General features: G+C 42.6%; 2 protein-coding genes across 7 annotated transcripts in view; both read left to right on the forward strand.

Moving 5' to 3' along the window:
* Positions 1-7,785, forward strand: part of CAMKV (CaM kinase like vesicle associated) — an 89,694-nt gene extending 81,909 nt beyond the window's left edge. For both annotated transcript variants that reach the window (XM_077326043.1, XM_077326042.1), the window contains one exon: positions 1,935-7,785. In XM_077326043.1, the coding sequence (XP_077182158.1) occupies positions 1,935-2,297 (363 nt within the window). In that variant the 3' untranslated portion in view covers positions 2,298-7,785. The remainder of the gene's footprint in view (positions 1-1,934) is intronic.
* A 5,108-nt stretch (positions 7,786-12,893) lies between these two features.
* The window catches only part of TRAIP (TRAF interacting protein), a 57,835-nt gene continuing 57,448 nt past the window's right edge, over positions 12,894-13,280 (forward strand). For 2 of the 5 annotated variants that reach the window (XM_077326050.1, XM_077326049.1), the window contains exon 1: positions 12,895-13,195. The gene's annotated coding sequence lies outside the window, so the exon portion shown is untranslated. Of the gene's footprint in view, positions 13,196-13,218; positions 13,270-13,280 lie in introns of those variants that run through there. The other 3 variants (XM_077326048.1, XM_077326044.1, XM_077326045.1) reach the window with 3 other exon arrangements.

Below are 13,280 nucleotides of genomic sequence, written 5' to 3' on the forward strand. Positions count from 1 at the left end.
TCCTTCAAATCCGAAGCCTCCTCAAGAAAGTTAAATCTGTCAACCTATCTAATACCTTGAAGGGCTGTTGTTATTATTTTACCATGCCCCAAGGCTATTTTGTCTCAGAGGCAAGACAGGAATCAGGTGCAAATGGAAACTTCTCAGATTCATTTGAAGTGGGGTTGGTGCCTTTTCACAGCTGTTGGGAGTTTGTGTTTATTTTCCAAAGCCCTTTGCAGAGTCTAAACTTGGACTCCTACAGTGGAGCTGGGAATCATGAGGTTATGCCTACAAAGTCCATTCCATCCATATTTTGTTGCATGTTCTCAGTTCTTGCTGAATGTTTCTCTGGGAATGTGAATGAAGAAAAACATTAACCTGCCACCAATTAACCAATGGAGTTAAAAAATGAGGGGGAAAAAGCTCTTGAAGGAAATGGAGATGAGAAATGGAAATCTGAACAAATTCCCAACAGGCATCAGCCCCCTCCTGACTGCACTACAGTTTATAAGAAACTAGAAGATAGCTTTTGTCTTTCTTTCTAGACATACCACTGAAGTAGGTAAGGTGGATAGACTACTGAAATAGATAAAGTGCAGGTAAAGCAAAAACGTTTTTGGATTTTCCACAAAATTAGCATGCCTGGAAGAAGTCTGTATATCTATTTCTCAAGTGTGGACCAATCTGTAGATATTTAAATCCAGAGGTCTAGCCCATACTAAAAGGAAGGCAGTTTTTCTCCAAACTAGGGAAAAGCCCCCCACCATCACCACCACCAACCTTGCAGAAAAATCTTAACACTTCAGAAAATGCGTTTGGGCATTAAATCCTCCCCAAAGAAGAACATAGTCGGCAGATAAGATATACTTACCTCTGTGGGCGTAGTCTTGACCGTGATATTGGCGGAGGCAGGAACTGTAGCTGTCCTCATGGACAAGGCTTGGAGGCATGCCAGGCTTGCCTGCAGAAACTGAGCTGCAGCGGTCCCAGTAGCAAAGGCAAGGAGGGTGAGGTGGGAGCTTCACTGGGATCACTGGCACCAGATGTGAGTGTGGAAGGGTTTGGGGAGCTTTGCTGGGCAGCCCAGCATCGATGTCATGGGTAGGAGTATGACAAGCCTTATGGTGGAGGCCAGGACCCATACTGGACTTGCTGGTAGCAACATGGAGAGAGGAGCCAGGATAGTCACAATGGGATCCTTCCTTGCCTTCACTTTAAATTTAATTTAATATAAAGCAGAATCTGCAACAGTGCCCATGGAGGGGGAACTAAAGCCAGGAAGGGGAGGGGACTTGGAAGCTATAATGATGTTGGAATGATAATGATATTCGATATACCCCAAATGTGATAAGAAACACAGAAGATGGCTATATTATGTGGTGTTAAATGGTAGCTTTTACAATATTCAGTCACAGGTTATCTTCCTCATTAAAAAAAGTTGTACTTTACCTCAGAGTGATTAAAACAAGGCTTTACAATATTTAAATATAACTAATATAATATAAGAAGCCAGACTATTAACAGTCTAAAAACATTTTTAAATGGGTGATGATTTTAGAGTATAGACTGTAGTTTTTTAGAGACTGTCAGTCTAGTATACAAGGAGGAGGTTGAGCTCCAAAATTCATGCAGTTGGATTAATCATCATGAAGTGTATTACAAAATGCACCAAAGGTGTTATTTTTCCTCCTTCGCTTGCTTTCTGATGTTTTAGCCTTGAGGATATATTATAGACATTCTCTCAAGTGTTTGTCTGCAATCACAAGCAAAGAAAGGGCACTTAAAATAAAACTGACATTATCTGATGCTGAGGTTAAAAAACAAACTTGTAAGAAGCTGAACAGGTAATGCCAAACTCTGGAGGACATAGCCTCCACCCCTATAATATAGAGCAGAGGACTTTAGCTGTTGTGTTACCAGCGAGCCACCATTGTTTTGCATTCCAACTGCAGAAAGCTGTTCGCGTGACTACCATGATGAAGAGACTCCGAGCATCAGAGCACACAGATGGAGCCAAACCAGCCACTCCTGCGACTGCAACCACAGACAGTGCTGCCACGACAGAGACCACCAATGCCCCACAGGCTAAAGCTGAAGCAGACAGCACAGCACCAACCACCGCCACCGCCACCGCTGAAGCAGTGCCGGCTACAACAGCAGTGGCTCCAGATCCTGCAGCGGCAAGCCCAAAACCAACGGCAACAACTCCAGCAGAAATTTCAGCAATGACATCGGCAGCACCAACTACGTGTAATGGGGAAGAAACCACTGCTTCTAATGCCACCCCAGAGTCCTGGAATGAGGAGACTGGCTGAGTTGGGGGGCATAGGGCAAGGGTGGGGTTTCACCTCTCTTTGTAAATAATCACTGGCATGGTACCCCAGCCTCTCCTGGCTTCCTAACCAACCCCTCTGCGTGTGGCTGTCAGTTTGTCTGACTTCATGTGTCTGCCGCTAGGTACCAGCAGAGTTTCTATTTTTTATGTGACAGAGTCCAGAATGGCCCTAATGGGCCCGAGTAAACAAGTAGTTCCAGAGACCCAGCCCACTGCATGAAAGGCTCTCTATCTTTTCCTCTGTTGCTCTCCTTTTCTCTTTCATGTTTGGTAACCTTTGTTAAGTTTCTTTCCTTACTACTAGCTGCCCCCAAGGCATTCTCTGTCAGTCAGTCCTTCACTTCCTACCCAGCTTTCTCACTCTGCCAGGGTCACAAGACACTGATGACCTGTGATCAGATCTCCAGACATCTTTTCTTTATAAGCAGATGCCACTGGCCTAATCTGAGTCTGAACTATGATGCCACCGAAGGGGAGGGAAACTTTCTTACATGAATTTTCCAAGGAGAAACCTCCTGAGGCAAGGGTTAAAAGCCCCCACTACCTCTATCACAATCAATTCAAATTGAGGTCCCCTTGCAGCTGCTTTTAAAGAAAATTAGAGACATCTGGTCATCCAACCATGGATCTTTACCATCCCAACCACTTTCCTTCTGAGCCAACCTGTGAGAAGCAAGAGCAACCAATCAGAGCCATATTCTTTCACTGATTACTCGGCTATACCCTGGAGGTAGGGGAGAATGAAGGAATGGGATAAAGGTCCAGGTAAGGCTGTTTTGGATGGTGCAGAGGTCTGCACACTGCCATCTTGGGGCTGTCACATTAGACATACTAATTCAAGACACAGGTGAAATCCATGTGCTTAGATGCAGGTGAGTTTTTCCATAATAACTTACCTCAGTGTCTGTCATGTGGTTGTATGTGTACAAAAATGACATGTCTGTCTGTGCGTCTGTCTGTGCTGGATCTGCCATATAATGGTCAGTACATGAACACAGCTGAGGTGTGTGTTCGTGTGCTTGTCTGCATGGATATAATCCTTTCCGGGAATAGGGAGAAACTAACCTTCCTCATTTAACTGGCTGGCTTACCAGTTTAGAGGCAAATGGGAGATTACCTTATATTTCATGTTTTGCCAACATATATTAATATGAAGATGGGTTATGGGAGACCTGAGAGGGAGTTCTGGGTTAAAAGAAATTGTTACTAGAAGTGGGTGGGGCTACAGCTCAGTGATAATGTGTATGCAGTGTATGCAGAAGGTCCAGATTCAATCCTTCTGGTTTAAAAAGGTTAAGTAACAGAGGGTGTGAAAGACCCTGGAGAGCAAACACTACAGACCCTGATAGATAATCTGTCTGAATCACTATGACAGCTTCATATGTGCATTCAAGAAACTAAAGGTTCGATTTTCACCACATCAGCATTGTAGACTGATGGAACCTAACCGAAAACCCTATTAGTGGAGTCTACCAGTGGACCCATTAAATGAAATTTCATAAAGGCACTACATGATTCAAACCGTGAGAGCAGAGGGGTGAGTTTCAGGGGTTTTTTTTGTGACTATACAAAGTTGTGTTAAATAGGATAAGCAGAAGCAGCAAAGGAAAAAGCTCCTGTCCCTTTAATAATTGCTTTGAAGGAGGAATTCCTGCACCATTTTTCACCTCTGAATGACAAAGTGCACCATCCAAAATTGTCCAGAACAACTAAAAAGTATACCAGTAGAAATAAATATGGCATTTGTAACAGAACGGATTTCACACTGAGTAAGAATAGCAATAACAGTAAAAAGGTTGGGGAAACATACTTGGCAAAGTAGAGAGGAGACAGGAAGAAGATGAACAGAAAACTGATCTGCAAGAGTCAGCAGCTATAAGAGAAGGAAACAAACTGGCATAGTATAAAAGGAACATAAGCTTCCACACACTGTGAAATAGATCACAGGCCTCCCAAGAGCTGCGGTACCAAAGGTGAGAGTATCAGCACATTCTCCTTCATTCTGAAAGTTGCTCACTGTGTTCCAAAAGCCAGAGCTCTTCTGCCTTTGTAATAAATACTGGAAATCTCATTTTGTCCTTGTTCTGTGCTGCAATTCCCCTGTTTGCAAAATGGAGGCGAAGATGCCCCTCTACCTCACAGAGATATTGTGAAGATAAATTTGTTTTATGCAGAAGGAAATATAGTTCTTTGGATTACAGGCTATGAAAGAGGTATAAGGCCATACATGAAACATTAATGGCTAGCTCTTCAGGGAAGAGATACTCATCTAGGCTGTGAGCAAAGATGAGACCTAGCAGGAGTGGGAAGCGAAACCATGAGAGAAGAGACCAACAAGAACAATATTATTATAATATATATATGGAATATGAAAGCTAATGGTTCAATCCTAGGCATGTTTACTCAGAAACTGCACTAAACTTACATGCCTGGTTCAACACTGAACACCTGAAAAATTGGGGATGGTGCTATTTGGAGGGAAAGCACAGTAGACAACTATTAAATCCCCACCTACAACCTTTATTCCTGTACCCCAACCACTTCACCCCAGCTGGAGTTTCATACATGTTTTTAACTGGGAGAAAAGCAGCTGGGTGAAAGGTGGGGCAGGAGAAGAACAGTCCACCACTTTCACCACTTTCCCCATCATGTTTTGGTGGTTTGGAGGTGACCCCAATTTCAAACCATCTTCCATCAAAGAACAGTTGCATCGTAAGCCAAGCTTACATGGGCTATAATTATAGCACACTGTTAAATATCTGTCATCACTGTATTACAGCTGTTCCTCCATGCAGCAGCTGATAAAACTGTAGCCCAAACAGGAACACTGCCTTCATCGATTAGGAGAAAATTCAACTGCTATGCAGGGGCATAACACCACTCCAATATGAGCCCCTTCCTCATTCCAAGCACATAAATGGAATGAGACAGAAGCTATCATCTTGCCTTTCTTATGAAAAGAAACCATGGCAAGGTCCTCATGTTACTTTTTGATGCATTAAATGTTATCATGTGACTTACAAAGACCATTTCACATGGCAAATTCCTCTTGAATGTGCCCTCAATTATGTAAAAAAAAGAAAATTAACTTCCAGCATTTCCCCCCTAACGTAGATCTTACTGCATATATGAATCAGTCAAGAATATGTACTGTGATGGAGGGTCTGGCTATTTTTATCATGCTACAACAATCCTATTTTTGCAATTTGTCACTGCATGGTAAAAAATCATCAGAAACAAGCACAGAACCCCTCGCACAAACAATCACCGCATGGTTGCTTTCAGGCAGCAGTAGTGTGCTTTGACAGCATGTGTGAACAGGATTTGTGGACCCTGCTACAAAAGCCTGATGGTATCACTGTCAGTGAGAATATTGTTGTGTCAATTATTTGGAGCTCTAAGAAATATGGGCTACCTTCTCTACTAACCCTATCCTCACCACAGGGGGGGGGGGAGAAACTGGCATCTTTACTTACAGTCACAGCATCCAGATCTGGGGCAATATTCCTCGCTGTATACAGTCTCCCATTGGTACAGTTGCATAGCAAAAAGGGGCCTGCTAAGACCAGCAGGGATGGATGTAATGGAAGAAACAGCCCCCAAGCATTGTCTTGCTCATTTTCATCTGTTAGGCTTTCTGTCATCACCCACTCTACTCGTCAAGGGCTGGAAACTATTGTTCCTGCTGAAAGTTTGTTCCTGAGCCCCCTATCTGTAGGTGTCTGTCCAAAGAAAAGTGTGAGTCCAAAAGAAATGTACACAGCCAAAATGGTTCCTTCTTGGTAACAGAACAGCTTTGCTGTGCTGAAGGAAACTATGGATTAGAGATGTTCAATGTTTGTTTCATTTAGTAAGTAGGTACACATGAGGTTAACGCATCACCCCAACAAGATTTGTGGTGCACATCTGTGTGACAAACAGAAGGCACACTTGCATTTGTAGTATGTACACATGCAGCATTTGCTTTGTGTCCATGTCTTGCATTAACACATATGTTTTGTATGTACAGCATATAATGCTACCATACAAATGTGTCATTGTTTCCTTTAGAAAACAGCTAAGAGTAAGCATCAGGCTCTTGTGGCATTGGGGATTGTTCTAATGTACTTTATTGACAGGGTTTCCAGAAGAGCAATTGTACTGTGCTTCAGGCTGCAGAGTTGCCCCTTGCCCTTAAACAGAGGGGACAGGACAGGATAAATTATACTAGGATACCTAATTCTGATCCATTCTGGTCTCTAAACTTCACAACTATACCAAGAATGGCACATAAAGTAAAATGCTTCTAATCTGTACTGGGTCTGATTGTTCTGAAGATTCAAATGGCAGAATAACTTATTACAGCTGCTGGTGAAATATGAGCATATTTGAAGGCTAGAGGGTTCCCCTTATTTTCTGACCAACTTCTCACCTGATGCAGCTTTTTCCAATGTAAAGATGTGAACACTTCCCTCCCAAGGGGATCCCAACATGCAATCCAGTCACTCCAGTCTAAGCCCATGTATTTTAATGGCATTAGAATGGAATAACTCTTTATAAGTTTCCACTGTAAATGACCTGCAAAGCAAGCTCATGTTGAACATTAGAATTTTAGTTTATTTATTCATTCAAAAATAAAGCCCCATTTCATCAGTTCTAAATGATGCACTGAGCACATTTGGAATTTTAGAAACTAGCTTGGCTTAAACTGCATTTCAAATGGAAGTTGTGGCTTCTGGATAGACAGATCATAGAAGCAAGCTATTTTCAACCATGTGTAAGAAGAGCCTTGGCTGATAGTATGACAACAGTTCAAGCAGGTGCACAACTCACTTTAGAAACAGGCACATAAGGCAAGCAGGCAATAGTTTCAGGCGTATTTTAGCCTCATCATGACAAGATCTGTAGAACCCCCCAGATATACTTGCTAAGTACAGTTCCTGAGAGAGGGGTCCAGGGTTAGACACAACTTGAGATGCCTTTTCCTTTGCCAACAGAGGGGCACTACCTTTTAACTACATAAGCAGAAGAAATTCAATAGCTATACCTTTCCCCTACCTCAGCATGTTAATGCTGAGTAAAGATGTACCCATTGAATTTGTCCATCGCACTGCTTTTAAAACATAAACCCTCTGTCAGGAAAGTAAGGGGCAATCCTCAGCATGAACAATTAGACCCCTCACCTTCAATCACTGGGTCTTGTTCTCTCAGCCTTAGCCTCCCACGATACACACTAGAGGATGTCTGGCTCTTGTCTATATGACAGGCCTCCTCTAATGAGGCTTTTTTACCCACCTGCCTGCCTCAGTTATTACCTTTGGAATTTCTTTCCCCTTCTCCTTCCTCACAAGCAGCTGCATGTTTGTAAGTTTGAGTTCAGTCTATGAAACTGTTTTATTTCAGTGACAGCCACCTAGCAATTCCTGTGTAATTGCCAAACTGTACCACATGGAAAAAATAATAAAATCCTAACTAAGGATAAACCGAGATCACCTGCTTGTACATTGTCTGACTATTTGTATTACTATTAGACTTGCTAACCTGTTCAGAAGTTTTCCAGATTAAAAAGGACCAGAACAAATTTTCAAAGGAACACATCTAAAATACATCATGATCATACATCTGATTTTAAACTAATGGATGCTTTACCCCACCTTGAACTCTAAGAGGAAGCCTTGTGAGTTAAACTAGTCTGAAGTCAATTTAATTTTGTACAGTAAACATCTCTTAAAAATATGCCAAACAGCAATCCCATTTCATTCCAATGAACTTCGTAGCTTTAACTTTCAATTCCTGCATGAGCCATTTTCAATCACACCATCTTATATTAATTTTATTCTTAATGACCCCTTGACTAAGATCTTCAAAATTAATGGTATGATGTGTCTAAAGACAGCACATTTCTGGATCCCTCCTCCCTGGGTCTGTACTCAGACACGGAAGATAGTGCTCAAGATCCAGTAAGTGCATTTCTGGAAGAAAACCCAACCACCCAATCAGCAACAGCATATAGGTATTTTCTTTGCTATTTGTCCTTCATAGTAGCCTTCCACAATTCCTTAATTCCATACAAGTTTGAAACACTACGAAAGGAACAAGCAGATGCATACCCCTTGCCACTAAGAAAATAACCCTATTTTACCCCTAATTAGGGATAAGACAAAAATGGAGGAAGAACAAGCTAATCAAAGAAGGCCAAGGCCAACATCACACATGCATTGTAAGGGCTTTAATGATTACTTGGAAATCATTACCCACCTCATTACAAGTACACCCCTCCAGCTAGCACACAAAACACCCTAAGTTAGTAAGACGGTAGACTTTCCCTTTCTGCTTTACCCGCCCCACTCCCATTTCCTTTAGTCAGTGTCAAGGTCAGAGAAAAGCCTTCTGGATTTACCAATGACTACAGCAATATTTAAATTAGAGAAGAGAGAACACAGCTGTTTTGAAAGGAAAAACATGCCTATGAACTAGATATGCCTTTCCCACACGTGTGTCAGTTTCACCAGGGAGATAATTGTGAAGGATACAGATGCCCACCATCAAGGAGAAGCAGAAGGAACTGAATAAAGGAGCTACACCTGGTAATAGTCAACAAGCACACACTTATGAACACCAAAGGATTAAGTGTGAAAAAGTATTTTCTAAATATGCTAATGGAATTCTAAAAATTCTAATGGGAAATGTTGAGTTGGAGGATTCAAAAGGCAGTTTAGAAGGCACTTATTCCTAGGTGACATGCAACACAGAGAAAGTTATAAAGCTACCCTTCCAGTATGACCAACCAATGTTAAAACTGGATACAAGCATATTTAAAATTACTTTGCTTTCACATATGTATAGTAGCAGCAGGAGAGTGAATCAAAAGCAGCATAAGTGAAACCTAAGATCCTTCCCTAGTAATCAAAGTATAGGTCAAACATGCAGCTGGGTTGCCACAGCTAACCCAATGCCAATGGTCATAAGAGTGTGGCAAGATGGCGAATATTTTGTATCTATCTGTAAGTCTGAATTAATGGCTTTATTTTGAGCATAGCAGAATGCTGGAAAGTTTTCCATTTGCAATTTCTGCACCCTCTAAATTCAAATGTTGCCCAGCAAGACTGCTTTCTCTTCAGGTTTCACACCCAAACTGTCAGGTTTTGCAACCTTTTTTGCAATTCATGACAGTTTTCAACTGAAGTTGATGAAGTGAGAAGTGTGTCGAACTTCAAATTCCCACAGAAGTTTGTTCAGTAGTTAAAGCTCATCAGACACATATATTGATCTGCAATCCTTTGGGCAGGGATACACTTTCCCCTGCTTATATTTCACAAAGCCTAACACTTATTATGTCATTACTATTCATATTAATATCACTTTATTCCACTGTGAAAACCTGCTAGGTCAAATTGCAGATTTTCCCCAAGATATGTGCCACGATGATATCATCAGGTATAATACCAATGGGACATGAACCTTTTGTATTTAGAAAACAAGCAACAGCTCAAGCAGACAGCAAATTCATTTGGTTCAAGGCAATGTTCTTTTGGAGAAACTGCTGAGTAAAAACATAGCTATATGTTTCCATAATTATTGACACCTCCTTCTCCTAAATATTTTGTCTGAAACCCAAAAAACATGACTGAAAATGGTCTAGACAGATATAGAATTTGGTTCTAATTATGGAAAGGAGGGATAGCATGTTTCATTCGGGACCAAAGCCTGAATTGCACTACATGAGCCATATCTGCAGCCTCCATTCAGACCCAAGGTTTGTAGTGATTCTCGTCAAACCATTATTCTCCTTGATTTCCTAACCTTTCAAAACTGATATAATATACACAATATCACCCTATAGTCAAAATGCATTAATCTGGAAGAACCCCAACCATTCTGGTCCATGCATCCTTTTAAAACTTACAAGAACCCCACCCTCTCTTTCCAAGTATTAAAAACAAGATGATTTGAAGTCTTTCTCCATTTCTGCTTTCTGAAGTCTAACAACTACTCTCACATTGATTGGGCAAATCTGTGTTTCAGTCATGCTATAGAAAGGGGGTTTCTGTGTACCATAACTGACTGAGCATTAGAGCAGCTGGAAATGGCACCAGCCAGAGATGTAGTATTTCCAGACATAGTCAGATCCCAGCACAAGATTTAGATGTTATTGAACCCAATGGGAATAATGCCCACAATGGCATTGAGTTCAACATTCATACCGGTGGAAAGATACTCCGAAAGTCTAAAACAATCACTTTTCAAAATGGAAAACTAATAAGAAGACAGTTAAGCAAGTCAGTTCCCCCAGGATGCCTACAAACTATTTACGACCACAATAATTGAGCCACTGATAGAATGTACTCCTCAAATCGAGGCAATCACAAGTCTAAAAGGATGTCTGTGAGGTTAACAACCCAACCATATAAAGTAAAAAGGCTTCATTGGAAAAGTGGAAGGCCTGCCAAATGAAGTGCACAGAAATGAGCACTGGTTCTGGCAAAACATATGTGAACTGACAATAAAGCACACAAAAAGAAAATCTGAGAAATAAACAAACAAATACTTTTTACCCAACAAGCAATTTAGTGGAATTAAATGCCAGTGGCTACAAATACAGATGGCTTTGAAAGGGGGATTTAGATAGATTAATGGAGGAGAAGTCCAGCAATGGCTGCTAGTCATGGTGATTAAAGGGAACCTCCAACTATTTCCACACATAGGGCTAAAACACGAGTGGCCTCCTGCTTGTAAATGCGGGATGGTAAGCCTTGCATTTGCAGTCCTCCTCACAGGAAACCCCTCCCACACTTTCCCTCTGCCCCATTGTGGCTTTTTGCCTCCTGACTAGGTTGCAAGGGGAAGCAACACTAACTTGTCCCTTCGCTCCTTGGCTTGTCAACCACAGCGAGCCACAAATCATAGCACAGCAGTTCTCTCCCACCCCAAGCCCTGAAATTTATTTTTAAGGCATTTCCACATTGCTATGTGGTAATGCCACAACCAGATGCATTTCTAATAAAAAATCAACACTGCTGCATTGCTATGGAGAAATGTCAGAACAAAACAGCCCCCCCCCTTTGGGATTCATGTTCTTTTGGATTTTATTTCTGTCCAGGTGGATTTCTGAGACACTGAACATGGTCCCTGGCACCCAAAATGATACTTTGTATTAATGTTTGGCTTAAAAATAAGGTGCTCAGACCCCTGTACGATCAAGAGAAGAATGCTTGATCACCCACGCCCCACCCCTTTCCTACCTCCAGAAAACAGAAATGGGGTGGTTTTTGCCTGCCTGATCCCAAAAAGACTGTGGACTCTTTAAAGATTGCATTTCACCTGTGAAAATGTAGGGTTGTGGTCACACTGCAATGTGGACTGTGCCATTTAAAATAAAATTACTCTGAGCAGAAAATGGAGATGGGAGGGCAGGTGTGAGGGCAGGACAACACTGCAGAGACTATCGTGCTTTTCCCTCTCCATACGGGCTTGCCCCTGTTTGTTCACCGATGATACACAGGATTTAGGGTGGTGAATCCAGTTTTGGTGATTCCCCTAATTGTGATTTAAAATAGCCAAAACTTGACCCAGCTACTGGACAGCCACAGGATGCAGGTGACATCACGTGGAGGGGGCTCTAAAAGCTGCCAACATTTGAAGGCTGTCCAGGGGCAGATTCCTCATGCAGAAATGGTCAGAAGCAGTAAACATCTGCACCCCAGTGACAGAAGGAAATATTAGGGTGTGGGGTGTAGGGCTCAGCCCTGTTTGCCACCCTGCATAAAGCACTGGTCCAATCCAGCAGGACTCTCCTGATGTTAACAAGGAAAATTCCACACCTGGTACCAATTTATCCCAATGTGATATGCCATGCAAGCCCACAAATACTCCTTTTCCATGGATATGCTTTCCCACACTGCCCTTAAAATCATCTCTACGTTCTGCTAGTCTCCTACCCCATGTGCAAATTTTATAATAGTGTCAGCTCTCAGTCTCTTTTCTTGCTCATCCTGAAAGCTGGCTAGAAAGTGCTGCTGCCAAGTACAGGAAAGGAGGGGACAACAAAATCAGAGTCCAGTAGCATCTTTAAGAGCAAGAAAGATTTATTCAAAGCGTGAGCTTTCATTCTTCCTCAGACTAAGAACAGGGATATGCTTTTTTGGTGTTGGTTTTAAAACACAAAAACCAAGCGACCCCCCCCCCCCCCCCCGCTCACCCTCTGTGAGGCAGGCAGGCAACTGACACACGAGGCACAAATAGGAGCATCTCCACCCCACCGCCTTCATTTGGCGTTCAGCAGACCCGCTTCCCCCCTCCCACTGAAAATACTATCGCTATCGCTAGACTCAGTAAAAAAAAGTTTCCTGGAGAGGTGCCCTGAAAAGAGTGGGAAATATTCGGCAAGAACCGTCAACTACACCCGCGCGTGACTACTGCAGTAAATGTTACTTTCTCCCGCCTCTCCTCTGCCCGACAACTTCTTCCGACCCTTGGGCTTTAAGTTACTGACTCTTAAATGCCTGCCTCCTAATATCACCTATCCTTTCAGGGTGAATCAGGCTGCTCCCCTCCCACAAAGGGGAAGGAGACTTATTTCCAAAGCACGGAAACATAATTGTAATTCAAATACTGCTTTTTACATTCCGGCAGAGGGCCGGAGCGCACCACTCCTGCTTCTCTTCAGCCTAGCCCAGGGCTGGCCAAGCTGTTCCTCGCCAGACGTCCATGAACTGCAACTACTATGAGCCCCTGCCAGCATGTTTGCCTAGCCCTTTCGAACACCGTCCCCAAAACAAGACCCGAGCTACATAGCCGGGCGGAAGTTTCTTTTCCTCCCGCGGCTAGGGCGCTTTTCATGGGAACGTCAATTCCGGTCTGTACCGGAAAGCGCTGCGAAAGGAACCGAATTTGAATCCGGTAATTTAGCGAGGCTGGCTTGAGTGACCGGGGGGGGGGGGGGGGTTATACTTCTCGATGGGATTGGACCTGAGGTTAGTCCTTA

Source organism: Paroedura picta, chromosome 3 (assembly GCF_049243985.1).
Source record: "Paroedura picta isolate Pp20150507F chromosome 3, Ppicta_v3.0, whole genome shotgun sequence".
Lineage (NCBI taxonomy): Eukaryota > Metazoa > Chordata > Lepidosauria > Squamata > Gekkonidae > Paroedura > Paroedura picta.